The sequence below is a fragment of the Cygnus olor genome, chromosome 11, assembly GCF_009769625.2.
Source record: "Cygnus olor isolate bCygOlo1 chromosome 11, bCygOlo1.pri.v2, whole genome shotgun sequence".
In the NCBI taxonomy this organism is placed as follows: Eukaryota; Metazoa; Chordata; class Aves; order Anseriformes; family Anatidae; genus Cygnus; species Cygnus olor.
The window spans coordinates 7,467,668-7,494,871 of record NC_049179.1 but is presented as its reverse complement, the minus strand read 5'-3'; the positions used below and the strand labels follow the sequence as shown (position 1 = coordinate 7,494,871).

Below are 27,204 nucleotides of genomic sequence, written 5' to 3'. Positions count from 1 at the left end.
TCATAAATACAATAAAAACCTCACCTCGTATTAAAAATAAAAAATAATTACTATCATATTGGAATTGACATGTTTTCCTTTCAAAGCTATGTTGAAAGCCTGTGATCATATACAAGAAAACATACACGCTTAGACTTCCACACTGAAATGCAATTACAGAAGACTGTTCTGCTTTTGGTTTACAGTGAAAATGCATGTGAGCTAGATACAAAATTCAATAAACCATGTTAGTTTGAACAGTCACATGGCGTTTTCTCCCTTTAGACTGACAAGGATAGCTAATACAAACCCTAGACTGTGCTCTCATGACTGCCAGAGAAAAAGATGGGATTAAATTACATGCCTTCTTATTCTAACAGAGCCCATACAGACCTGCTTGCTGTTACTATCACAAGAGCAAATTAGAATCCGTAGGATAAAAATGGAACAAGAGTTTTCTACTCAGATCTGTGTTTTAAACAAATCTCTGCATCTAAAAATATAAAAGCAGTGCAACAAAGTATCTCCATTATTTTTACACTAGAAGTAAAATTTAATTAAGTCTTAAGATTGTGTTTTCTTGACTTTCAAATTACTGAGGTTACCCATATTACTTTGTATAAAATGCTGATCTTAAATAAAAGTTCCCTTGAAAGCAACATCTTTGCATAAACATACCACTGTCTACTGGATTCGTGTCTGCATTGAAAGAACTAACAAACAACATTTTAAAATTCAATCTCCACAGTAGCTAGTTATGACTGGAATTCACCCAACTATTTACTTCAACTGGCGAGCATTATTTGATAGCAACCCTTACAGGACTGCCTGAAATAAAGGGGCAGAAATTGGTCTAAACATTCTTTGCTTCATCTTTTTACATCTAAGCTTATTTCCACTGAAAAATAAAATAAAATAAATAATTGGGTGTAATATCAAATCCAGGTATCTTTTTCTACCAGGTGGAAGAAACTGAAATGTCCTAATGAAAGCAAAGATGTACTGTTTTTGAAACTTGCTTAGCTTCGCATTAGCACAGGAGATCTGTAATTTGCTAGTGAACTATATGCAACAGGAACTGCCCAAGGCAAAGCTCTCTACAATTAGTTCCAGTTCATCCAGAGATGACTCAGGCTTCTACTTTGATTACAGCAGAAAAGACATCATATGCTAAACTACTTATCTGTCCTACTACAAATATGCTGTGAAACACCAGTGAGCTTCCTAAGTGTATGCCTACTTACTCCTCACCAATGTATTTTATTTCAGTAATAAATCTCATAGTCCTCAGTTTGAATATTATTATTTGTAATGCCCATATTGGGTTTGAGATGAGGTCAGCAGAGAGCTCTGACATGCTAGTGTAACTCATCAAGCCTCAGCAAGTTTTGGCAGACTGGGCATATGTACTATTAGTCACTGTAAATGGAGATATAATCAAGATTTCCAAAACCCCACTAAAATTCCTGCATACATTACTACCTCCAACGTGACTAAAAGATTATATTTAAAAAATAAAAGCCACAACATAACAACATAGAACTTGAGTTGTTAATAGCATTAATTGGGAAACTGGAATTTCCCACAGCTGTTCCAATGCTGGTAACACATGCATATGTTATTACTTAGAGGAAAAAAAAAATGTTTTCATACAGGAGCAGGCAAAATTGGTGGTCATTTAAATAAAACGTAAGTAGAAGCAAAATCCCCATACATCATAAAGTTAATCCCACGTTCTCTTAATACTCTTACTTCTGTACAGCTTTTGTAATTGCTACACACGCCATTTGAATAATTTCTGAGTTGTTGCAAGTAAAATTTCTTCAGGCGAGACAAGTACAATTTTACTTGCAAGAGATAAAAATGTTTGTTACAGAAGTATTCCTCATAAAACTGGATACCCAAACTGCAGCTAATAGATTGTTCCCCAATAAAGTACACAAAGACGTGATTTTTTTTAAACGAAATAACACTCATCAGTGGAGCTGTATACTACACAATTTTACAGGACCATAACACTAATTTCCCTAAGATTTGCATTGTTTAAAACCTGCTCTGCCATACCCCACAAGTACTGACATACATGGAAAACCATAAAGATAATAGGAAAAGGAGAAGCAGCTGTCAACAGTTTTGCTCAGAGGTGAAGAGGATGGAAGATGCTGAATGCACAAAAGCATTCCTTTCAAAAGGCTTCCAGTCTTTGCTCTCTGGATGACAGAGAACCTGATATTACCAGCATAACTATTAAACCTCCCTGAACAGTGCTCTTTTCTTTCTCTAAGAAACTGATAGCATTTATCAACCCAGGCCATTCTTCTGTTAAAAGAATCACTTCTGTGATTCTGCTATTTAATCTTGAGAAAGAAGTTGATGCTGCTTCCAAACAGGATCCATCGCTCTCCCAAACTCAAACAGGTTATACAAAATCACCAACAGAAACAGGCCTTTCTTTCAGAGAGAAGAAAAGAAACATTGGGAAAAAATAATAATAATAAACAAACAAACCAAAAACCACACACATTTACACATCTCAAATTGACATCTCTGAGGAAGGATCTATAGTATATTACTTTCCTTTTTGATATTCTGACAAAGAAAGGATCTGCGAAAGGCTAACCAGCTTGAAGAAAGGAGTAACTACAGCTGAACAGTAGTCTTTGCAATGAAATGATAGGTTCTCAACATACTCCAAAGCAAACCCTAATCTATCTAAGTAATATTTATATCAAAAAGTTTGCGCTTAGTCATTTGAAATGGATGAGAGCAATCAATGCTACAATACACATGCAAAACCAGAGAGTTATTTCATAACGGCTTGTAAGCAGCCAAGAGATTTAGTGCTTAAAAGTGTGTAATATAATGCTTCACAGGAGTTTACAGTTTGCACCCTCCAGTATGCAAAAAGTTGTCAACTTAGAGTGTTGAAATCCTTACCAGTATGTACTGTAACTACTGCAATCCATACACACAGTATGCTGAACTTTCTCTTGTTTTTCTGTTTTCTTATGGTTGGTCATAGGAATCTGTGCATCTTCATAATGCTTTTTTGCATGGCCATTCACGTATCTAAAATAAACATAAAACAGAAAAAAAGTCATATACTTGTATACAGGTACTTAACCAACATTCAATGAAAAAAGGAAAACAAACAAGCAAGCACACATTAACCTAATACATATCCAGTATCACACAAGCATTAAAATTGGCAATTTACCTATGTGAAAAGGTTGTCTAAATTTTCAAGTTTTCACCCCTTTACTCTCCCACTTTGTCCAAATCAATTTTCCCATTTTCTTCATAGAAACCAAAAACTGGCATTCTTGTATCACAGCCCAGTATCTGCGCCTTGACCAGACTGATTGACCTTCATGACTAAGAGAAACATTAGCTCCCATTTTCCAAACGTGTAACATGGTTAGTTCTCCACGCTGTTTTCCCATATACTTTTCTTACAGGTCTACTTTGTTTTTCTACCCAGCACTCTTCATTTATGTGATTAACAGTATGCTAGCTCCCATATGAAAGCACATTCACTTTAAGCCCTCCCATTCTGGGACAATGATTTAATATTACAGCATTCTATGCTTCATGAAGTTCATAAATTTGAAACACTCTAGGGCGTGGGGTCACATAACTGGAAAAGAAATTAAAATCCTACAGCTCTTTTGCTGATACAGTGAGCATTTTCACACTTGAAATTTAAGGCATATCTAGAAATGTAAGCATCTTTGATTAAAAAAGTGCCATTACAAATGTAAGAGCCCTAAGTATCAACTGTAAAGTCATTAACCCTTAGAAGCGCTTGGCTCAGGTGACTTTTAGTCGTGTGTTCCCTCCCTCCCCCCCCCCCCCCCCCTTACTTCTTGCCTGTTGAAATCAGCAATGCTAACTATTAGGAACTCTGCATGTGCTCCACATGAAGGTCTCCCTATTCCACACTTGTTCTCACATGCAGGTATAAACAATTCTGCTAATGTGCTGTGCTAGTTACAGCAATGAAGCCATGTGTCTACGGACACTGCTGTGCTGGCAGAATCCAAACTAGACAGTCGTGCTTACAGGAGCTGCCTTTCTGCTTAACAGTGCAAATGACAGGTTTATAAAGCTACTTCCACCAGAAATGCTCTGGTACTGTAACATGGTTGGTAACGTTCCCAGTGGCTCTAACCTGGAGGACGTACTTCAAGTGAAGACCTGAAAAGCTTCCTTTGATTTCAAACATTATCTGAACAGAAGGATATGCTGTGTGCCTGCATTCAAGCACCTACAAGATCAAAAGTGCTCCCATTACAAGGTATATCACATTCTTCTCATTCAGTTATTTTCAGTTCTAAGGATGGAGCAGTTTGAAGAGTCAAAACAAACTGCATGTATAACTGACTCAATGCCAAGTAACTGCACACAAAGAAGTGTCAGAGGTGGACAGTAATAACACAGACTGGTAACAAAATCAGTAAAATAGTCCAAACCACTTATTTTACACCTTCACATACTATGAAATAGCTCCACTCTCTTGCCTCTCACCAAGTATAAATTTGTAAAAGAAATAAAGAGATAAAGAAATAAAGAGAAAAAAGGTTTTTGTACTAAAAAACTCTGAGTAAGAGAGAGAAATGATTAAAAATTGTTGCACTTACTCATTGCTATCCTGATCAAAGCAGCAAAACCTGAGCTTTACTGAATCCACTTTTAAAGACAAGCTAAGTTTAATGATGATTTTCCAGAATAAAAGCACACCAGCACAGGTGCTACCCTACAGATGAAAACATGCTCACATCTCAGACACTGTCTAAATGTAAACACTGTATCCTCAATAGTTTGTGCATCTCAAACATTTATAGAGTAGCAACAAATTCTCTGACATATAAACAACAGCACTGGCTGTATCATTCCTGTACAAATTCTTTTGGTGGAATTCAACTGATAGACATATCAGCTGTACTCTGAAGGAATTGCGATAGTACAATGGTAGATGGTCCTTACATGCTAGGATAATTATTTTGTTCAAAGTAACACTGCAGTACATTTACAGTATTTTCTGTCTAAGCTGAACAGTTGCTATTTTACTCAAAGTAAGCTATACCCAATTTGGATTTGTGGTTTCCAAGATTTCTTATTGTTTTTATCTTATTACAAAAGAAACATCTTTTACTGAATTGAGCTAACAACAGTCCATGGAATTAGCTGTTCTCTTGGCACTCTCTGAGCTGATCAATGACATTCATCACAAGCTTTTATTTCGTAAAAAAATTATGTTGAGTATATTCTCCAGACTCTCACAAGATAGCAAAGAAGTGTGTTTAGTATAAGCATATAATGTTAAATAATATCATGAAGGTTTCTTTCAGGAATTACAAGGCATTCAAGAATTTTTTGAAAAAAATGCCTCATCCAAGCAACAAGGGAAGAAAGTAGAGGTCTGATTAAACGTTTTTCAAACTAACACTTAGTACCCACCTTCCACAATGGACACTCGAGCACGTCAGACAGACCCATGGACTTTTATTTGACCGGCACACTACAAAAGACATGAAAAAAGTGTCAAGTGAATTGGCTCTGATATTACAGTTATCTAACACATCCTGAGTGCTAGCAGTAGGTCTGCCCTGACTCCACCTTACAGCACAGTTACATAAAATAGCTAGTCACGTTTATTAACCCATATTAGGGACTAACAGACTAAAGACTGAAGAGCTACCGACACTAAAGCACATTGACCTTCTGTTTTGAGTCTTAGCCACAGGCTATTCATTTGCCTCTTTCTTTACAAAAAAAAATTACATTTTTTGTTTGTATTCCATCCACACGAAGTCTACTTCATTTTGAGATACGATACAGAAGTATCAGAAGCACAAGTTGCAAAAACATTGGGAATGTTTAAAACATTTTCATTTTTAATAAGGCAGTCCACTGAACACAGAAAAAAAATAGCCACAGCTCTTCACTTCTGTTTCATAAAACACGTTCAAGAAGCCATTTTAAAGAGACTTTGAGAAAGCCTGTTGATCTGTTAAGAAGCGCACAGAATAACTAATTGTGTAACACATGATAATCCACACCATTTATACAATATTCCTATGCTGCAGTGCTGGTAAAGGCCGTATCCATAAGGATTTCACCATTTCAGTCACACACACGAAGCTGAATGATTAAAATGTAATACAGTGCTATGCTTTGCAATCCATTTAAGACATCAGAAAATAACTGTAATGTTATCTCAGTTTTCAGTTAAGTCTTCTAAGTAGTCTAGAAAAATTAACTTTGAAATTAAACACGGATGTTTTTAAGCAAAAGGTCTGGGGAAAAAAAAGCAGATACTAGAAAATGATGAAGCACCATCCCAGGGTGGAGTCATAAAAACTGGATATTCTGACTCCCACCCCAACGCAGCAGCAAAGTCTCTAAAATTCAGATTAGAAACAAAACAAACAATAAATAATCTGTGTAGGCAGAACACAGAGAAAGAGTCAGGGAGAAACATTTCCATTAGTCAACTCAAGATGAAGTATATACATCTTTATAGACAATAGCAATTTTGGAACTACAATTAAATCAATATTGATTCCTCGATTTCTAGAGGAATTCCAATTTGGATCATGTCAGTGAAGGAGGGATGCTGTGATATATAATGCTTAGATTTGAATGAAGTAAGATTGTTAACGACTATCCATTACCACAAAATTTACAAAAATCTCATTGCACTTTCAAATACCCAGCTAATATGAAGAGGAAAGAAGAATGCTAAGTGCACTTCTGCAAGGCCAAAAAACAACAATAAAAAGGCAACTTCGATTGTCCCCAAAATATCAGAGGGTACAATGCCACCTGATTTGTCTACACATATATATAAGTGCCAATCAAAAGAGTCACAGAGGAAGAATAAAACATCAGAAGCACCAGGGTCTGTAAGGCCAGGGTGAGGAAGGAACAGAAAGAAGAGGATTAATCCTAGCATACAAGCAAATTATTTGCACTGTTATTTAGTGCAGAAAAGCTTGAGAAGAGAACAGCCTTCCCTGTCTGCAGGCATGCTTCAGAGAAATGAACTGGGGAAACTGAGGCATGCACAGGAGCTGCTTTGGGGCAGCATCACCTGATCAGGTCAACTTGGGACAGCTAGTGAAACTCAGAGGTCGATTCACCATGCTACAAACCATGGTACCCATGAAACTGGTAAGATCAAAGACTATCAGAGAAAATTAAGCTAACAAAACCAAGAAAAGTTTCTTTATCAAATTACCTGCTAATAAAAAGTAAGAAGCGTGTCAATTTTTAAACAGGAGAAAGCTTACTACCGCAGGTATTTAAAAGAGCTAATATACTTTTTTAGACATTTTTATTTAAATCAGATGGAAAAATAAACTAGCTAACATTGCTTCTTAGAGAATTATTTTCTGGTTTCTATTTATTATGACAAATAGTTGTTGTATTTCACTTCACAGCCCCAATCCATGGAAGAAGAGTTTTACTATGTTCACTGGAAAAAAGCACAAATATTTCTGCACTGTAAACCAGCAGTATTTCCACATAAGTGTTATTTGAAGCAGATACTTTAAACCCTTCGGTGAAAACTCCAGAACAGTTTAATTGCTGCAGTTATTTTACTTGAGAAACACATTTGCTCGCACTGCCTCCATTTTCTATTGCTGTTTTTTCAGCAATAAGCTTTCCCATTTCTAAAGCTGATCGTTCCCACAACTGTGATGGTAGTCTTGCAATAGACAGCAGAGTTACATATGTTACACTTCGAGTTAGAAAAGAGGAAGAAGTCTGTCAAATTTGACCAAAAGTTTATTCAGAAAACCAACATTCTACACTGGCAAACAGAAGACAAAGGGAAAGGGAAGACATTAAATGGCCATCATCAGGTATACATGGGCAAAATGGATCACTAGTCTGGCTTGACTGGTAATTTATTTCCATGAATTACAGAAACTGAAAGGTAAAAAATTAACCAGAAGGAAACAGAAGCCAAAACCATTCATGCACTTAAATATAGAGTGATATCTAAGAGTTGCTTAAGTGCTGCATGAAGAAAACACTACCATTATTCGACATTTTCCTTGCCAGGAACATGAGACAGCCTTCCTAGGGCTAAAATTCCATCAATCTCCCATCTTGCAAATAATATCTTTGCTTTCACTATGTTATCATCTGTGGTGGAACCAGTTCTCAACCAGTAAGCCAAAGAATCAAGATGCAAACTATTACATTTAATTTCCACTGTATAGAAGGCATTTATCATTTCACATTTGCATATTCTAATTTTAACACTGAGTGCTTATTAAGTGTTAAATTACACTTAGGTAGCATTCATTCTGCAGAGTTCACACCAGGTTTAAATGCTCTGCACAAGGCCAGCAAACAAGCCCACAGACTCTGCACACTGCCAAATAATATTGTTCACTAAAGTTTTCCATCTTCGTATCAGAGAAAAGGAAAAGACGGTTCATTTGTTTGCTTTAGCTTTTAGGAGGAACTTTACTCCAATTGCATCACATTAGAACTGTGTAGTTTATCTTCTGCACAAACATCTCCTCCCACAAAGGACTCAAATAACATGGAAGCGACTCCCACCAAGATTAAACACAGAAGCCACTATTAAATTTGTGACCTACAGTTGCTCTGCTCTGTGAGGATTACGCAATTCCATTTTTTAAGGTTTCTGAAGATTCTGTATTTCTCTGAGGCTGGCTCAGTAGATACCTGCATTACAGCTTGGCTCTCCAGGTATTCCTCAATCCAGATTCTGAAGCAGTTAACTGTCTGTTCCTTATTATTAATAAACTAAATTAGGCTGGCAGCTTTAGCCATTCGTCAGGACCCTAACAAGACAGGCCCTGTGGAAAGCACAGCAAAAGGACAGTCACTGCCCTGAACTGCTTATAATCTAAATTAGGCTTCATGTGTAAAGCAAGTGCAGGTTATTCTTTTCAAATGTAGCGCTGACATGAAGACACAGGCTTAAGAGTAGATCAGAAACAAGAGGTGCAGATTGACATCAAACCCCTTCTCAATTCAAAGCACATCACACAGCCCTGGAACTTCGCCCTTAAAACAGACTTGCACATTTGGGGCTTTCAGGTTAGGCAATTACAAAGGATTATGAGGAAGGACTCTCAAACCTATTTGTACAGGTCCTTATATCTTTACTTCCCTCAGACATCAGTATTTAAAGTAGGATGTGGGGGGTCATTTTTTGTAGTGCTATTTAAAAAAGAGGTCTGCATTACATTAGCAACCCCAAATTTTCAATACTGTTATGTCTGACAAACATCTTAACCACATTAAAAAAGCTCTGCATTTGTTACACCTTATTTAGTACTCTACAAGCCAAGGTACTTCAGGCGCTTTCTGTGCTGAAGTGCTGCTGCAATGGTTACCAACTGTCCCACATTACTGTATTTTTAGAATAGCTTCAAGTGGTTAGGCAAAGATAATACTAACATGTCAAAAGAAAAGAGAAAACAAATCTGCAGTGCCACAACGCTGTCTGAAACAGTGAGTCATTTGCCACTTTACATCAATATCAGGCTATTCAGAAGTGTAGAAACATTCTTCCTCATCTAATAGCAAGGCGAAATACCATCTTTTACAGAATGATGCAAGTGAAATCTGAATACTCATTTGTTATACAGCCTACAAACCCCTCTGCAATGAAGAGGGGTATCAGTCCATCATCCCCAAGAGAGCCAGAGATCAAACACCGCTACACAGACTGATACGTAACTATGGAGCATTACAGATCTCCCTCCCTCCCTGTCCCTTCAGCTTTCACTTCCTGCAAACCATCCTAACAAATAATGTCCATGCCGCCGTATCAAGCAGAATGACTAAGACATAGCTAATCAGTTTGGCCCTCTCGTAACAGGGCCCCCCACCCCATCTTACCCTCATGATCCCTCAAGTATGTACTTCTGAATCTTGACTTTTTCTTTCCTTATTGAAAACAGACTCCAAGCACAGGCTTGTGAAGCAAGAACACTCCTGGCAAATGCTGTATTCCTTACAGAACAAGGCTGCACATCTCCACTATGAGAAAGCTGCAAGTACGTAGAAGTATACGAACAACCCATGAAACTAACAGTTTTGTTTAAAGAGCACACTGCATAATTTAGAAACTTGCAAAAGAAAAACAAAGCAGGAAGAGCAGACAGACAGGAAGCCGTTTCTGTAAGGCAGCCAAGTTAAGAAACCTGCAAGATGCAGTGTCCACCAAGAACCTGGCAGCAGAGCAGCCACGCGATCACTGCAAACCTACTACTTGCCAGTCACGGCAGCAGAATTGACCCAAGGCCATCGCTACTACAGGCCTGTGCTCACATCCATGGTTTAAAATAGCCCTTTATTACATCTCTAAGGAAAAGGCCACAGAATATCAGCACAGTAAGAACAGTATTTTGGTCCTTCTGTTAAGAGCATGCTGAACGGAAACAAGATTAGGGGCATTAAACTATTTCCACTACTCTCTGCATCCTTTACAAAATAGCCTGGACTTTGTTCTCCAAAGGAGCTGTACAAACACTAAAATCTTACTTGTATAATCATATGGTTACATTACACTAACATAATGACTGCCCAGAAACATCTTTAGTCTAAGTGAGCTTTCTTCAGTTCAGTTTATATTGACAGAAAATAGGTCAGCTATGCTGATATGAGCTAAACAGAAAAAGGCCGCTGATACTCCAGTCAGCATCTGCACAGGGAGCAATATTTACATAGTTGTGGTTGCACTGGTATACTGATGTTAAGCTAAACAAATTGTCCTAGAAACATATGCACTTGGTCACAAACACATATATATGTTATATACAGCTACACACCCTGTGTGTATGGATGCATGTATGTGCATCTCCCCCCAAAAAACAAGAATACTTTTCAGTATTCTAGAAACACAGACTTGCTTTTCCTTCCCCATGCTTTTAACCCCATTCTCACTGCCCTAATTAAGATTTTATAGCAAGACTTTATTGTTCTGTTTTGCTCCTGAAACAAGCTGACAAATACTGCAAAAAAGAGCTGGGCAGCCTCCATTAACAACATCTGAAGAAAAAAGCAGCAACAATTCACATACCAAAGAGTGAAAGCCCTACTTTGTGAAACATGATGCTTCTGTCTGTGACGCATCAGGCCTAAGAAATCACAGACACAGACACAGATTTCTAGGTTGGAAGAGACCTCAAGATCGAGTCCAACCTCCGACCTAACACTAAGCACTCCACTAAACCATATCGCTAAGCTCTACATCTAAACGTCTTTTAAAGACCTCAAGGGATGGTGACTCCACCACCTCCCTGGGCAGCCCGTTCCAATGCTTAATAACCCTTTCGGTAAAGAAATACTTCCTAACATCCAACCTAAAACTCCCCTGTCGCAACTTTCGCCCATTCCCCCTCGTCCTGTCACCAGGCACGTGGGAGAACAGACCGATCCCCACCTCACTACAGCCTCCTTTAAGGTAACTGTAGAGAGCGATAAGGTCGCCCCTGAGCCTCCTCTTCTCCAGGCTGAACAAGCCCAGCTCCCTCAGCCGCTCCTCGTAAGACTTGTTCTCCAGACCCCTCACCAGCTTGGTCGCCCTTCTCTGGACTCGCTCGAGCACGTCCATGTCCTTCCTGTAGCGAGGGGCCCAAAACTGAACATAGTACTCGAGGTGCGGCCTCACCAGAGCCGAGTACAGGGGCACAATCACTTCCCTAGACCTGCTGGCCACACTGCTTCTTATACAGGCCAGGATGCTGTTGGCCTTCTTGGCCACCTGAGCACACTGCTGGCTCATATTCAGCCGACTATCAACCAATACTCCCAGGTCCTTCTCTGCCAGGCAGCTTTCCAACCACTCATCTCCCAGCCTGTAACTCTGCTTGGGGTTGTTGCGCCCCAGGTGCAGGACCCGGCACTTGGCCTTGTTGAACTTCATACAGTTGATCTCAGCCCATCGCTCCAGTCTATCCAGATCCTCCTGCAGAGCCTTCCTGCCCTCGAGCAGATCGACACACGCACTTAGCTTGGTGTCATCTGCAAACTTACTGAGGGTGCACTGGACGCCCTCATCCAGATCATCGATAAAGATATTAAAGAGGACCGGCCCCAGTACCGAGCCCTGGGGGACACCACTTGTGACCAGCCTCCAACCAGATTTGACTCCATTCACCACAACTCTCTGGGCCCGGCTATCCAGCCAGTTTCTAACCCAGCGAAGCGTACGCCAGTCCAAGCCCCGCGCAGCCAGTTTCTTGAGGAGAATGTTGTGGGGAACGGTGTCAAAAGCCTTACTGAGGTCAAGGTAAACCACATCCACAGCCCTTCCCTCATCCACCAAGCGCGTCACTTTGTCATAGAAGGAGATCAGGTTCGTCAAGCAGGACCTGCCTTTCGTAAACCCATGCTGACTGGGCCTGATCGCCTGCTTGCCCTGCAAGTGCCGCGTGATGACCCTCAAGATAATCTGCTCCATGAGCTTTCCTGGCACTGAGGTCAAACTGACAGGCCTATAGTTCCCCGGGTCTGCCCTCCGGCCCTTCTTATAGATGGGCGTCACATTGGCTAGCCGCCAGTCAACTGGGACCTCCCCCGATAGCCAGGACTGCCGATAAATGATGGAAAGCGGCTCGGCCAGCTCCTCTGCCAGTTCTTTCAGTACCCTCGGGTGCATCCCATCGGGCCCCATCGACTTGCGCACATCCAAGCTCCTTAGCAGGTCACCAACCATTTCCTCATGAATAGCGAAGGCCACATCCTGCTCCCCATCCCCTTCCGCCAGCTCAGGGCACTGGGTGTCCAGAGAACAACCGGTATTGCCGCTAAAGACTGAGGCAAAGGCGGCATTAAGCACCTCAGCCTTTTCCTCATCCTTAGTAACCAGATTTCCCCTCGCATCCAGTAAAGGATGGAGATTCTCCTTAGTCCTCCGTTTCGCATTGATATATTTGTAAAAGGATTTTTTGTTGTCTTTAATGGCAGTAGCCAGGTTGAGCTCCAGATGAGCTTTGGCCTTTCTAATTTTCTCCCTGCACAGCCTCGCTACATCCTTGTAGTCCTCCTCAGTGGCCTGCCCTTTTTTCCAAAGATTATAAACCCTCTTTTTCCTGCTAAGCACAAGCCGCAACTCTCTGTTGAGCCAGGCCGGTCTTCTTCCACGCCGGCTCGTCTTTGGGCACGTGGGGACGGACCGCTCCTGTGCCGTTAAGATTTCCTTCTTGAGGAGCGCCCAGCCTTCCTGGACTCCTCTGCCCTTCAGAACCGCCTCCCAAGGGACTCGGCCAACCAGCGTCCTGAGCAGCTCAAAGTCAGCCCTCCAGAAGTCCAATACAGCAGTTTTACTGGTCCCCTTCCTGGCCTCGCCAACAATAGAGAACTCTACCATTTCGTGGTCACTCTGTCCAAGATGGTTTCCGACCACCACATCTCCCACCAGTCCTTCTCTGTTTGTGAAGAGAAGGTCTAGCGGGGCACCACCCCTGGTAGGTTCACTGACCAGCTGCATCAGGAAGCTATCTCCCACACTCTCCAGAAACCTCCTAGACTGCTTTCTCTGTGCCGTGTAAGCTAAAAAGCTTCTCACACTAAAAAGCTTCTCCTCCAAAGAGCTGGAAGCGAAGGTGGGAGAAAGTTACAAGCCAAAAATCCTGGGAAATTACTGCAAGAGGAGGCAATAAAAACTGCACAAAAGTTTAACCAAAATAATGCAAGCTACTTCAGTAATAACATCTCGAATAGGAATTTTTTCAGTCACAGGATTCAGAGCATTTCTCAGCAAACTCACTTCCATTTTAAAGACGAAAAATGGAGAAAGTGATATCAAATAATTTGCCAAAAGAATTTTAGCAGCCCAGGTCAGCACTGAGCCTACTAGACCTAACACTTTAGGCATCTGTGTCATTCCACTTAAAGCAAGGGTAAGCCATCCCGACACTCAGCCCCCTACAAAGAACTTTTAGGGTGACTTGCCAAAACGGCTCTGAATTACTTCTAACTTCCCCTATGCAATACATAAGAAGTATGAGGCATCTGAGAGAGGAAAGAATGAAAGCCAGTATTCTAACTAAGGAAGCGCTCAAGTTATCAGCCCATGGGAAACATCGAGGAGACAAGGGTGTTGGGTGGTGCTCCTTCAGGCTTACATGCTGGGGTCGCAGCAAGGCTCTGCCCACCCCTGGAACTGAGTGGAATTCCCTCTGGATGCAGCCACGACGACTTTCCAAGGAGTGATTGAATCACATGAGTTTCCTATGCACAATCCCCATTCATTCAAGATGTGAATGCCTATGTTTAATAAGCACACCTCCTGCCCCTGGAAGATTTTCCCTCCAGATTGCTCCTAAGCACTAAGGGAACACCGACAATTTCTTCTGTTGAAGATGGCATTTAGCATGAGTAAACAGTTATTCAGCAGTCTGGGGAGACAATAGAAGAGAGAGAGCATGAGTTTTGCCAGCCTAGCACCTACAGCTTTAACCTAGGCTGCAGGCTCTGCAGCAATGAATACCTGTGCATTCTACATTCAAAATCCACCAGATGAAACATTCAGTCATTCAAACTGAGACTGGAACCAAAGATTTTCCACTTAAAATGAACTGTTCAAATCACAGCATTACAGAGCCATGTGTACCCTTGCTCTCTGACCCCTGTTTTTTATATATATATATATTTATTTATATAAAGCGCCTATCACCGTATTGATAAACACTCTTTGGAACCACTCTGACGGCAGGGGTAAGAACAGGAGTTGGCCTGTTAGTACCTCAGCACTTCTGTTTCCAACCAATTAAAAAAAAAAAAAAAGGCCACAAGACTTTGCTCTATTATAAACCAGCATACAAAATAAAACAGCTTCTCGGAGCAAAAATTAGAAGGCCTACTCATCCCAGAACAACAGTGAAGACCACAGCCAATCTGGATATGTGCGTAATAGGACTCTTTGGCACTGACAAAAATCACATTGTCAGCAGAAGCAAAGAAGCCTTAAAAAATACAGGTGGCCTCCAAGGTAAGCCAGTACTTTAACAGGCAGCACATAAAAATATCCATTACGGGTAATGTAAGTTATAAGTAATATAAGCAATATAAGCTACTTACTACCAAGTACACATTTACTAACACAGCTGATTGTGTTCCCATTTTTTGACTTTGCATTCTTTTGAAAGCAGTGTGTACTTAAAAGGGCAGCTGCTAGGAACATATACGCAAGCCTTACTATGCGACACTAGTGTCTATTTACATTCAGAAGGGTTCCATAACACCAAAATCAGTATACATATTGGTAAAATCGTAGGACAAGACAGGCACTAATGTACACAGAAGCACAGAGTCCCAGCAGAATGCTAACATTATTGTGTAATCTATATGTAGGTTAGAGAAATTAAATGCTGAGTTAAATGACAATGGTTGTTGGTTTTGGGGGGTGCCTGGGGAGGGTTAAGCTGCATACACATCTGGTAGAAGCATCTGCTCCACATTTTAAGAACTTATGGCTAGTCAATTCCAGATGAGTAACAGTAATGAAAACCAAGCAACTGAAAAAGGAAAGTGTTACAAGAGTACTTTTCAAACATCCGAGTAGGATAAAGCCCCATTCTAGACAAGAAAAAGCATAAAAAAGGAACATTATAGACTTTGAAAACAAGAAACTTACTAGAACTTACAAGCCAGCTGTTTGACTGTTTAGGTTTTAAAAAATATTCCTATTTGTTTTCAAACTTAATTTCACATAAAACTCTTCTTTCTATCCTACCTGCCCCATTACAAGAAGCTCATATATGGATTGATCGTATTTTAAACTATTTAGTACTAGGAAAGTAAGTCTTCTGTTCAACAATCTTTTAGGTAAGGTTCGTTTGATAGACACCATACACCATTGCCTGTTTTAGAAAAAAAAAAGGATTTAGTCAAAATGAAACCAGACAGAAGGGGAGATTATTTTTAACTGGACTATTTAAAACAATGTTTTTAAATCAGCTAACACCCACATGCTTGAGGAAAAAAATAAGAAAATATTAAATTTAAATTATATTTAAGTCAAAGCAAGAGAATTTACACGGAAACAAGATTTCTGGTAGGCATTGCTAACGACATAAAAATGTTAGCCATTCTTTCAGCGTTGCATACCCTTGTAACAAAGAGATGCATAATGAATAGAAGTCATAACTGTATCAAGACAGCCTAACTAAAATCACATCCAAATGTAAAAGAATTCAAACAAGCTCTGAAGATGACAGAAGGATGCTAGCCTCACCTTAAAGATATGGTGGGAAAATGAAACTGTTTCTTCTGCCATTGTCTTCTAGCCAAAACCAGAAAGATTAAGTTTTTAGAGAGAAAACAAATGAGTCATTTTGTGACAATCTGTGAACTTACAAAATCAACTAATATTTGTGCTCATGCATAATGACACGTGGTATTTCTACTCCTTGTCACTAAATAAAAGCATTACTCAGTCTCGTGTAAGAAATTTCACAGATGGTTACAGTGAACCACTTTGATACAATGGAAAAACATACCTAATTCGAACATACTGAACAGCAACTGAGTGAGAATACAAAACATAGGTAGGTAAACAATTTTTCACAGGAAAAGCAGGTCACTGAAGTCCCCAACACGTTTCTAACATTGAGGAATGTTTGTCAGAGAACAAGGTGATTAGTTTTTTCTGCGTTTAATTCAACTCTCAACTTCCACTCAAACACACTGGCTTACAGTTCAGAGTTTTCATTATGTAACCAGAATTTCACATTGAAAAACTTGCAAGTGGAAAAACGTATGCTTTTTGATTTGCCTGTATGCTTAAGTCAGTACTGGAGAAGCAGACGGGTAAGTAAGGAAAACTTTTTTCAATCAGTGTAAACAGACACGTCACTTCCCGAGGAAGTGGTCAAACAAACTCAAGAAAAAAAAAAATTCAGATCATGTACAGCAGCAAGACACAGAGCATGCTGTGCTTCCTCTGTTATGGTAAAATAAAATAAAAAATAGGTCCCTCAGCACTACCAATCATATGCATAGAGGCTTTCTCAATAAAACAGGACAAAGTTAGTGCTCAGGCTACAGTAATGCAGTATATTTAAGTTATGTAGTCTTTCCATATGTCGAGTCAAATGTCAACACTTGATTTATCTGCCTATACCATATAGATCACATCCTAGCTGAAAGCGACAGTAAGAAAACATGCATTATGAAAAAAAGAAAAAAGGAAAAAAAAAGTAACACACCAGTAGCATGTTTATTTTACCTTAACAATCATAACCAAAAGAGTTTTTATGAGAACTATTACCTCTACTTTTCCTTTATAGTCTAAAACCAATTTTTAGTGGATCAGCTACTTCGATAACTAATTGGTATTCACATTTAAATACAGACACACATATATATGTATATATTTAAAAATTTAATGCTAGCTCTCACAGGAAAACAGATATTGTTCTACATTATAGTAGTAATGTAAAAAAAAAAAAAGTTATTCTATCTTTATGTTAGAGCAAGACAGAAATGAATTACGCATTTTCAGACAGCTGCCAGAAAAGGCAGAACAGAGCCAGCAGTGTAATACAATTTTCAAACCCTTAAGGAAAAGAATCTTCTTGAATCGTTTAGCAATCAATCTCAGGCCAAAAAATTCAAGATGGAAGTAGGAAGGAAAAGAAGGGAAAGACATCAAGAAAGCTTCTTGCTTTCTTTATATATCCTAGTTATTAATCTACTCATTTGTAGCACCAATATTTAATGCCTATTTCCGCAGTACAATGCAAAAGACTCGTTATTGACCATCCCTTTGAGCAAAAGAAAAAAAGGAAGTCAAATGCGCAGTGGACAAAACTAAAACTACTGTCAACTGAAAAACTTATGAACCAAACGTTTAAAAAAAATCCAGAAGGGCCACAGCTATTTTGGGAACACGCACCTGTACCCTAACATGGACAAGTGGACACCTGCATTCACACAGCATCCACATGACGTACATATGAATCACCTTGAAAAATCAGTATCCACCTGTTTGGTTTTGGTGAGGACCCCCACCCCCCAGCCAGACAGCATCACATTGCTTTCACATTAAACAGCTGTCTACTGGCGGTATTTTGAGGGGGAAAAAGCTAACTTGCAGAAGAATCACCTTATTTGGCCAGGTTGCCTGTGGTTATTGAGATTAGATCCAAATGGGTAATAATCTGTCAAAACAATTTCACAGCTACGTCTACAAGATCCAAAATTAGATAGATATTCCAAAAGGGGAAAAAAAGAGCATTGCCTTGACATACCAGTTAAGACTGCTGAATGCTAAGTACATTCAAACAGTGTCAGCAACATTTAAAAAGCCTTCACATAATCAAGGAAATGAAGGACTTAAAATTTTATGCTGCCCCCTTAACAAGAATACCATAAAGCAATGAATGTTTTATCAGTTATTATTCTAATCCACTCTACAGTAAAAATTGTTTCCTCCAATAATCTCAAAATACATATCTGAAAAGCCTTAACTACTTTTCAAATCTAAATTTCTGAGGAAGTTGCATTTTCGAACCTCCATGGATTATCGTAATTGTGCATGGCCTTCAACTGCTCTTCACCTAAGTGATGAACATTTATTAAAAACAGGACAGAAAGCAGCACAGGAACAGGTTACTAAATAAAGTGAGCAGCACTGACCGAGTTAGAAATGCCTCAAAGCTTTATTTCCTTCCAAACACCACGTCTGAAACTTTCACTCTAAGAACCTCAGACACAAATGCAACAAAAATCTCACTACTCCAACACTGTCAGCCGTAGCGCCTTACAACCATGCACATAGTTATCAAAAAAAAAAAAAACAGAGTAAGAATAATATATTGATTTTTTGTTAAACACCTGCACATCTTGAAGGGCTTGGCAAGGCAAGTGAAAATTATTACCCTGATTACATTTAAACCAGCTGTGATGAGATTTGAACTAATCTGTGGTAAGTCAAGAGTCTGCCATGCACACAGAAGCCTCCGTCCTGCATACGTGTGTATGCCATATATATCCCACTTCCAAAACACCTCAGACCACCCTGTCTCCTTACCATATGGTGCACTTTGAAGAGTCATTTCAAAATACTGGCGTTTAGTTAGATCATTAAATAACTTGGAATACTCAGAAGTAAATTTATCCTTCAAAATACACATGAAGATTAGAGACTGGGTTTCTAAAGAAAAGCAACATATTAGATGTTTGACTGCTACCTCCCTCTGAAGCAGTCTCTTTCATCAGCTGACATTCATGTTTTGCGATGAAGTGTGACTTTTTTGAGTATAATAGAATTTTTTCAAAAGAAAACTAGAAAATATTAACCACCATCAATTTAACGTTTTTTGACTCAAATATGCCTTTAAACATGTCAAGTATTTAAAATCAAAGACTCTTCTTTTCTATAGTGAAAAGGAAAATTAGGTATAGCTTATGCGACTGAAATTGAGATTCCTATCCCACCTCAATAAACATCCATCTTCTGACAAAACGTGTTCCAAAGCACTATGCTCTATCACATAGGTTACGATAGCTATTGCCTCCATGGTTAGTTAGTTCATACGTCGGTAACAGATTCAAATAGGAAAAAAAAAAATGTTCGCAGTTTTAATGAAAACAAGACCGAATCTAAAACAATACAAACCAAATCAACAAACTTTACTTAAAAAAAAAAAAGTATGAATTTGAGGAGATAAAACAGCCTATGAAGTCTGAAGAGTTAATAACTGCATTGCATTGACCCTGAGAAATAGATGAAATGCCACTCAAATTTAAAATTTGACTTGAGAAAAAAAAAGTTAAAACTTTTACATAGTTATTTTATCCTTAAATTTCATAATAAATCTGGTAATTTCCTGGTCAAATTGATTTTTCAGGTATGGAAAAAAATGAGAAATAACCCTCACAAACAGAGTATTATGTCTACACACTGACCACGAGTTTACCCTGAGTCTACACTCTGCAAACTGAAAATAATTTGTCACAGGAAGAAGGTCCTACCTACCCCTCTCCACCTTCAGCGAGTTCTCTATCCTCCCATGTTCTACTAAAAACAGAAAGAAAGACGAAGCGAGGATCTCTAGTAATTAAAAGGAAAAAGGAAAAGGACAAACACTCGTGGAGATGGAGAAGAAACACTAACAAGGAGCTGAGATGGAAAGGAAAGTCAAGATGGTTAAAGTCTGTGTACCTGTGCTTTTGCAGCATGTTTGTTTTGGTGCTGATAGCAGCCGTCCAACAGCCCACCAGAATGCTGGGCCTGCCCCAACAAAAAGAAAGCAGGGCACCCGATTTACATGGGGGACATCACCAAACGCAGCCTGACCCAGAACAGTCACGTTCTCGGAAGTTCTCCCACTCCGCCCAAACCATTTGCTCTCATGTATACATAAAGTATTCAGTGACATTTTAGGTTATTCTGAACTAACAATGCCTTTTTGTAAATTACTTTAAAAACAGAAAAAATGTTCTAATTCACCATGCAGATATCTACCATAATCGTTGTTCACTAGGCCTCAAACAGCTTCCTAGTGCTTGCTTACTTCTGTATTTTTTATAGTCCCAGTGACATTTGCAAATGCCACAATGTATGCTTCTGACCAACTGTGAAATTACAGTTCTTATTCAACAGAAATTAGAATCCAAGAAACAGATGTCAGGCAAATATATTTAGCTTTAGCAGGAAATACCGCTCTACAGCCAGAATTGCTCTTTGATATCTAACAAAATTTGCTACTTATGAAATAAAAGGTATTCAATGGACAGTGATCTGAAACGATCATTATAAGCGTATTTCAAAAGCACAATTCCCCTGGAAAAATAATTCTCTGGATCTCTGCTTCAGCAGACATAAACCTATGTCTGCAGTTGTTCTTCTAAAGAAGTACCTTGAAATTCTCCATCGAACAATCAGCGAGTTCGCCTCAACCACACAGGAAAAAGTTGGCAAAATTCTCTAGACTTGCACAAGTGTGCTTAGAAGATCGCAATCTTACTTAGGTGAGGCCTAGCTCCCCGTGGTTTCACGAGTCTATGAAAAGTTGTTGAGAAATACCACATCTGAGCTGTTCCAGAGTACTTTTCATAATTACACCATTTGCACAACAGCACCAAAGGTGTGGCACATCAGACAAATTCTGTGACACTCTACAGTCTTGCCAACGCCTCCAGCTACTCTGCTTCCAACTTCAGCAGAAATTTCAGAAATTAAAGTGCATGGAACGACTGCACTGCAATTGGAATTAGCAGACATCTGCATGCAGTATTACATGTGAAAACACTGATTAAAAGCAATTTTCAGTTTCTGTACAATTTCTACGTTATACATTCATCTCCTCTCCTCTTAAATGTCCAATTATGAGGACAACAACAAAGGATTTGCCTCTGCGTCTCCAAAAAGGCATTCTGTGCTCCTTTTTGACAGCCTTGAAGCTCTTCAGAGCAAATGCATGCTTCTTTCTATATTGCTTACTGTACAGAGCACTGTTGACGGGATTAAATACTCAGTGGAAAATATGCCATCCTCCAAAGAGAGGTGCTTAAACTTCCTAAGTATATACTAGTAACATCATAGAAGTTCTAAGATAAATTAAAATGAACAATTGACCATTACTCTTTAATCTGGAGCAAAACCATTCATACTCGGATCAGCACACTTGTGATTGGTGCTTCCTCTTACTGTTCTCCAAGAGTCTTCCTTCATCACAAAACCTCTGTAACAACTCCGCCAGGTAGCTTCTAGGAGAGCTGATTTAGGCCGAAAGAGCAATTCAGGCAGGCGCACATGCTCCTCTACTCAATTCCCTAACTTCAGTAAAGCTAACCTCAGAATATCAGCTTCAAATGCAACACCCTTCCATTGTACAACAGTGCATCTCCACAACATTCAACAGTGCGTCCATATTGAAGTTACTGTTGCCATCAAGCTTTTGAAGAGGAGAGGAAATGGTAACTCACCAGCATGTGTCACTCAGTCAGTGTGACAATTCCAGGTCCTCAAACCACAGATAGCCAAGATAATGACAAAAATAGCCACTGGCAGTCTGAACTATGACCTCGCTCTCCAACCTGTTCTTCTGTAATGTTTTGCTATCACTGGCAGGTCACGTGGCTGCCAGAAAGCTTCCTGTATCAGTACCCTCGCTTACTCTCCTTTTCTGGAAAGGTCAGCCATAACTCCAAACAGGACTGACTACAGGTTCTGAGTCATTCTAAGACAATGCAGCAGATGATAGATGCCTTATAATTACATACTGCAGAAAATTACCTTTAAATATTTTTCTCCAGCTGAGACAACAACACCAACAGAAAGAACCAAGTCCACAGAACCTTAGAAAACAGCATCAAAGGCAATGGGAAATGCACTAAATTTTGACAAGATACTAATTTGTATGTCACTTTCTTTATACAATTGTACATTACCAAGTTGCAGCAAAACCAGCAAATGAGAAATTGTACGTATTGTGAACTGACAGAAACCAGTATTACACACCTTCAGAAGTTAATCTCACTAAAATAAGCACAGGCAACAAAGACAGTGTACTCTACACACCATCAGGAAGCTAATGTAACAGTAAGCATGCGTTAGTACTGTAACTGAGAAGGAACGCATTACATTGTACTAGACTAATAGGATCACAAAATTCATTTTTAATAACATTTTTCATTCACTTTACGTTGTCAACAGCCTGCTGTTTGCTCATTGGAACATCTTAAATGCAACATACCTACATTTTCCTTACCCAATAGTTAGCTATGCAAACACTGTTTGACTTACTTAATTTTATTAAAAAGCATAGCAAGTGGAGACACTCCCCTAAATACAGCATCATTATTAATCCCTTTGGTTCCCCAAAGTGTCCATCACCTCCTTCCTGCCTCCCAACTGTAATAAATCAAATGAAATACCTCTAACTGACAACGAAAAATTTGCTTTAATCGCTTCACTTAGAAGCATGCCTAACAGGATCCTGTGGCTGTACACTGGCTCATTTTTGAAGCTGAAAAGTTATATTAATAGCTGAACCTATATTTTTAGGTTTTTGTAAGTTTATCTAGCTTGTTTTTAGGGTGGTTCCCTACTACCATATGTTTCTGGATGACAACTTTGCTTACCCGTGATAGCCTAAAGATAACAGATGGACTTAGAGAGTTACACTTCTAGCCAAGAATTTTTTTCAGTAACCAAACATTACAAAAAACAACTTTTCCTGTACTCCTTCTTTCCCTCTAATCATTTCTTCATATTATTCCACTGTAAAGCTTACTCCCTCTAAAATCAAAAGCATTACAGAGTAAAATAACTGGTTCTGCCAAAGGAAGCAGCAGCGCTACCACACCTTGGCTCCAGGAAACTGCAATTAGGGAAGAACTCCAGTAAAGCAGCACTTTTCCCACACTAAAGCACTGATACGGCTAGACAAAGGACAACTATCTTCTCTTTAAAAACAGGAACACCTTAAAACGTTTCAGTGTTCCTTTGTGTGTTGCTCCCAAAAGAGGGTTTCTGTGCAATGCCCGCAGACACACCAGGTCATGCTGCTCGGAATGGGGCCTACTGGCCACGTTAAGCACTTGGTTGCGTGCACTCGCCTGCACGTACTTTAGCGCTGAGCGTAACTACGCACGATACAGTTAAAAAAAGACCAAAACGTACCGAACGTGACAGCTAACATCGCGGGTTACATGTGTGCAACGATCTATTTGAAGGCCAAACTGGAAACACCTTGGAAGCGGCAACTTTGCAGGGAGCAGACAGCACGACGCGCCCGGCAGCGCTTAAGAGCGAGGCACGGCCGCGGCGGCTCCTGGCACCGCTACAGCGCCAGGGACCGGCCCGGCCCGCCGCGGGACTCCGGCCCGCCGCCCCACTGCCGACGCTCGGCCGCCGGGGAGGGCGCAGCGCGCCGCCTGCCAGCCCCGACCCCCCTCCACACACACGTCCAACCCCCACAGCCCGGGGTCGGTTTACCGGCCGCACCGACCCCGCGGCGGCCGCCGGCCCCCCCTTCCCGCGGCCGGGCTGCCCCCGGGCCGGGCAGCGAACAAAGGGGCGGAGGGGCCGCGCTCCGCATTCCTCCACGCCGGGGGGAGGCGGCCCCGAGCGGGCTGCCCGGCCCCGATCCCGGCCCCCGCGGCCGAGACACGCGGCAGCCGCCCGTGGGGGCTCGGGGCCGGGCCCGCGGGGAACAAAGGGGCGGCGGGGCCGGGCCGGGCCGGGCCGGGCCGCGCTGCGCTGAGGGCGCTCGGCCGCCGCGTGAGGACCCGGGGCCGCCTGGGGCCGGGCCGGGCGCACTCACCGCTGCAGCACCAGGAGGAGGGCGAGCCCTGCGGGAACTTGGCCGAGTCGGGCGCGATGCAGACGCTGGAGCCGAGGTGCGGGCACTCCATGGCGGCGAGGCGCGGCGGGCGGCTCCTCGCGGCGCTACAGCGGCGGCGCCCCGCGCACAACAGCCATCTTAGGGACGAGGCCGCGATCCGCACGCCGGGCTTTGCGGGCAGCCAGCCTCCCGTCCGCGAAGCCCGGCGGCTCCCTCTCCCCGCCTCCCGCCGGGCTTTCCGAGGAGCCGACCTCCCGTCCGCCGCTCCGCCCGCCGGGCTTTCCGCGCCGCCGGGCGGGGCGGGGCCGCGCCCTTCTCCCGCTGCTCCCGAGCGGGCCGCGCGGCTGCAGGGGGTGCGCGCGTGCACGGGGCCCGCGGCTGCTGCTGGTGCGCGCCTCCCGCCCGCGCAGCCCGCGGTGCAGCGCAGCCCGGCCCCGCCGCCACGGGACTGCCCGCAAGGGGTAGCAGGAGCGCGGGCGGTGCCGCTTTCTCCGGCCCTGCTCGGTAACAGCTCTGGGGCTCGGCCAGGGGCGTGCTGTCGCTGGACCAGCACTGAGATAGCCGGCTCCTTTGCAAACGGAGCAAGCATAATTCTCCCCTGCAACACCTCAAGCAGCAAAGATGTTTTAATCTCCATTGTGACTGCTGCACCTTGGCTTTGCTCCTCTTCTCTTGCCATAACCAAGGTGAAAAATAAAGTTCTGCCCTGCTTACACCGGGGGGAAGCTCAGATCAGGGAAGACCCGATTTTCCACGGTGAAGGAAACCACTCAGCATTCACTAACTGCAGTTAGTTTGTTTCTCTAGCCGAGCATTCAGAAGCAGAATTAGTTCAGAGACAGCAAACTGAATTAGGCAGCAGCAAATGTTACCTTTACACAAAACCCCAGAGCTTCCTTAACGTGCCCCTGTCCTTCAAAATTGCCCCGTTTGATCAGTCAGTCAATACGAGTCCCAACATATGTTTTGCAGGTTCTACAAAAAGCATGTGTTTGTTTATTTTCCTAATAAATAAGGCATGAGTAGAGCAAAAAAAGAAGTGGGAGAAGGACAGATTTAAAAATGCATATAACACAACTTTGATATACATCTGAATTACTTATATAAGCTCAAAGACCAAGAAATGGTTAGCATATTTATGTACCTTTCGATTCTTTTCTGCCCTCTGTTTTTTTCTCCAGTCTGTATAAAGAAGACACGTGTTAAATTAAAGCAGATTGCCCGTAGTTGCTTTCTGCCTTTCCCAAACAAGGCATGTGTTGAATGCTCTTGTCGTGCCCCACCCCTCCCCACACACAAACCAAGAGAAAAACCTCAGCTGGATCTGGTCTGCTCGTTTTTCCCTCGGTAGCAGCGGGACTTGGCCTTCTGTCAGTAGTATTGTGCAAGCAGAGTTTAACCAAAACAGGTGGTTCTTATCTCACTGCGTGGATTATGTTAGCAGGGTATTTAGTCTTCCAGAAGTAAGGCCCTGGTTAACAATGATTAAATATGGTAAAATAAACATGGTTAAATACTTGTAATGATCTACTTCCAGTTTAGCACTCCCCTTCATGTTTTTAGGGTTGATACACTATACCTGGAAAGGAGAACCTACTTCTTGCGTAAGTAAACAGAAGCAGGGTCTGGCTGAAAGGAACAGTACAGCCTTGCGTGGGCACTGGAGTTGGACCCCTGCCTGCAGGAATTACTGATAGCTCCACAAAAAGTCAGTGTATTAAAATCAGTAGAGCTACAACACATTGTATTACAACAGTTCTTGTTAGTGTAGCCATGTTGGAAATGTCTTCTGGCAAGGCATTATAGATCCTCTTTTCCTGCCCCTCCTGAATATAAGAAGGCCAAGTTTACCTTTTGCTGGGGCTTCATTTTTTGCAGGTATCTCCCTAGACACCTAGTGCCTTGCACTGCTGTATTGTGCCATCATAAAAGATCCAGCAAGCATACACTTTTGACATGAAGTGGCAATAACGTTAGTCATGTTCTCTAAGCCAGGTAGAAAACTGCTCCCTTCTGTTGTCCTGAGGAAAGGGAACTACATTTCCACATTGCCCGTCTCTTGTTCTGGGCCACGACAAAGTAAGAGTTAAGAGTCAAGAGGAAGGGGCCCCTGTGTGGCCTTATGTTTCATCTTGTTTCCCCAAGGACCCAGTGAACTTAGAGTAACAGACTGAATGGGGTAGTGGCTGTGCAAGAATGTTACCATTTCTGAAAAAGCAGCTAGTAGGATCTTTCAGAAAAGATGAAGATGAAAAGGTGTGATCCACTGTAGCAAAACCAACAAACATGGGGGACTATGGAAGAGAAACATTCTCAAAAATGTCTAGAGATTCAGGAACAACAGACTGCTTGCTCTCACAACTCCTCTTTTGCTCCAAAAACCTGCAAACTTCTCAAAGAAAAAAAACATGGCTTCGGTTTAATTTAAGAGGTCTTTCACCATCTCTATTACATTTACTGTAAGATGTGACTATTCAGCTTGCAATACTATGCACAAAGAAAAATCTCCTTTCTCCCCTGCCGTGGAATTATTAAGATCCCTGTAACAAAAGAACAAAAGGTGCTTGGAACTGCAGGGAGGTCAGCAAGGGCTGCATAGCTCTGCTAAGCACAGCACTTCCTGGAATGAAAGACACCTAAGTTATAACTTCTCTAAATAAGAAGGTGTCAACTTAGCAAGATAGGCCCTTCATCTTCTAAGTCTATGATTCACACTTAGGAGCCAAAACCATACACGCTGTGACACCTCGTTCCTTTGCAAGACAATAATGGAGTTTTATTCCTCCTTTCATTTGCTGGTTGACAACCTTACAGTGAAGCACCTTAAACAGTGTAATTTTGCCCAAACATTTGCATGTTTCTTCATTTTAGTTGCCATGCCTATGGCAAACGGGGTAGCCCACATTTTTCCGATGCCAAGGAAAAC

The 27,204-nt window shown here is 41.4% G+C and overlaps 1 protein-coding gene across 9 annotated transcripts in view; it reads right to left on the bottom strand.

The window, feature by feature from the left end:
* USP3 (ubiquitin specific peptidase 3) overlaps positions 1–27,204 on the bottom strand; it is a 102,517-nt gene that overhangs the window by 21,711 nt on the left and 53,602 nt on the right. For 3 of the 9 annotated variants that reach the window (XM_040569417.1, XM_040569415.1, XM_040569416.1), the window contains 2 exons: positions 5,440–5,500; positions 2,917–3,048 (listed from right to left, as the gene is read on the bottom strand). In XM_040569417.1, coding sequence (XP_040425351.1) covers positions 2,917–2,999 — 83 coding nt within the window. In that variant the 5' untranslated portion in view covers positions 3,000–3,048; positions 5,440–5,500. Of the gene's footprint in view, positions 1–2,916; positions 3,049–4,150; positions 4,247–5,439; positions 5,501–16,216; positions 16,236–23,614; positions 23,838–24,257; positions 24,563–25,422; positions 25,633–27,204 lie in introns of those variants that run through there. The other 6 variants (XM_040569419.1, XM_040569420.1, XM_040569414.1 and 3 more) reach the window with 6 other exon arrangements.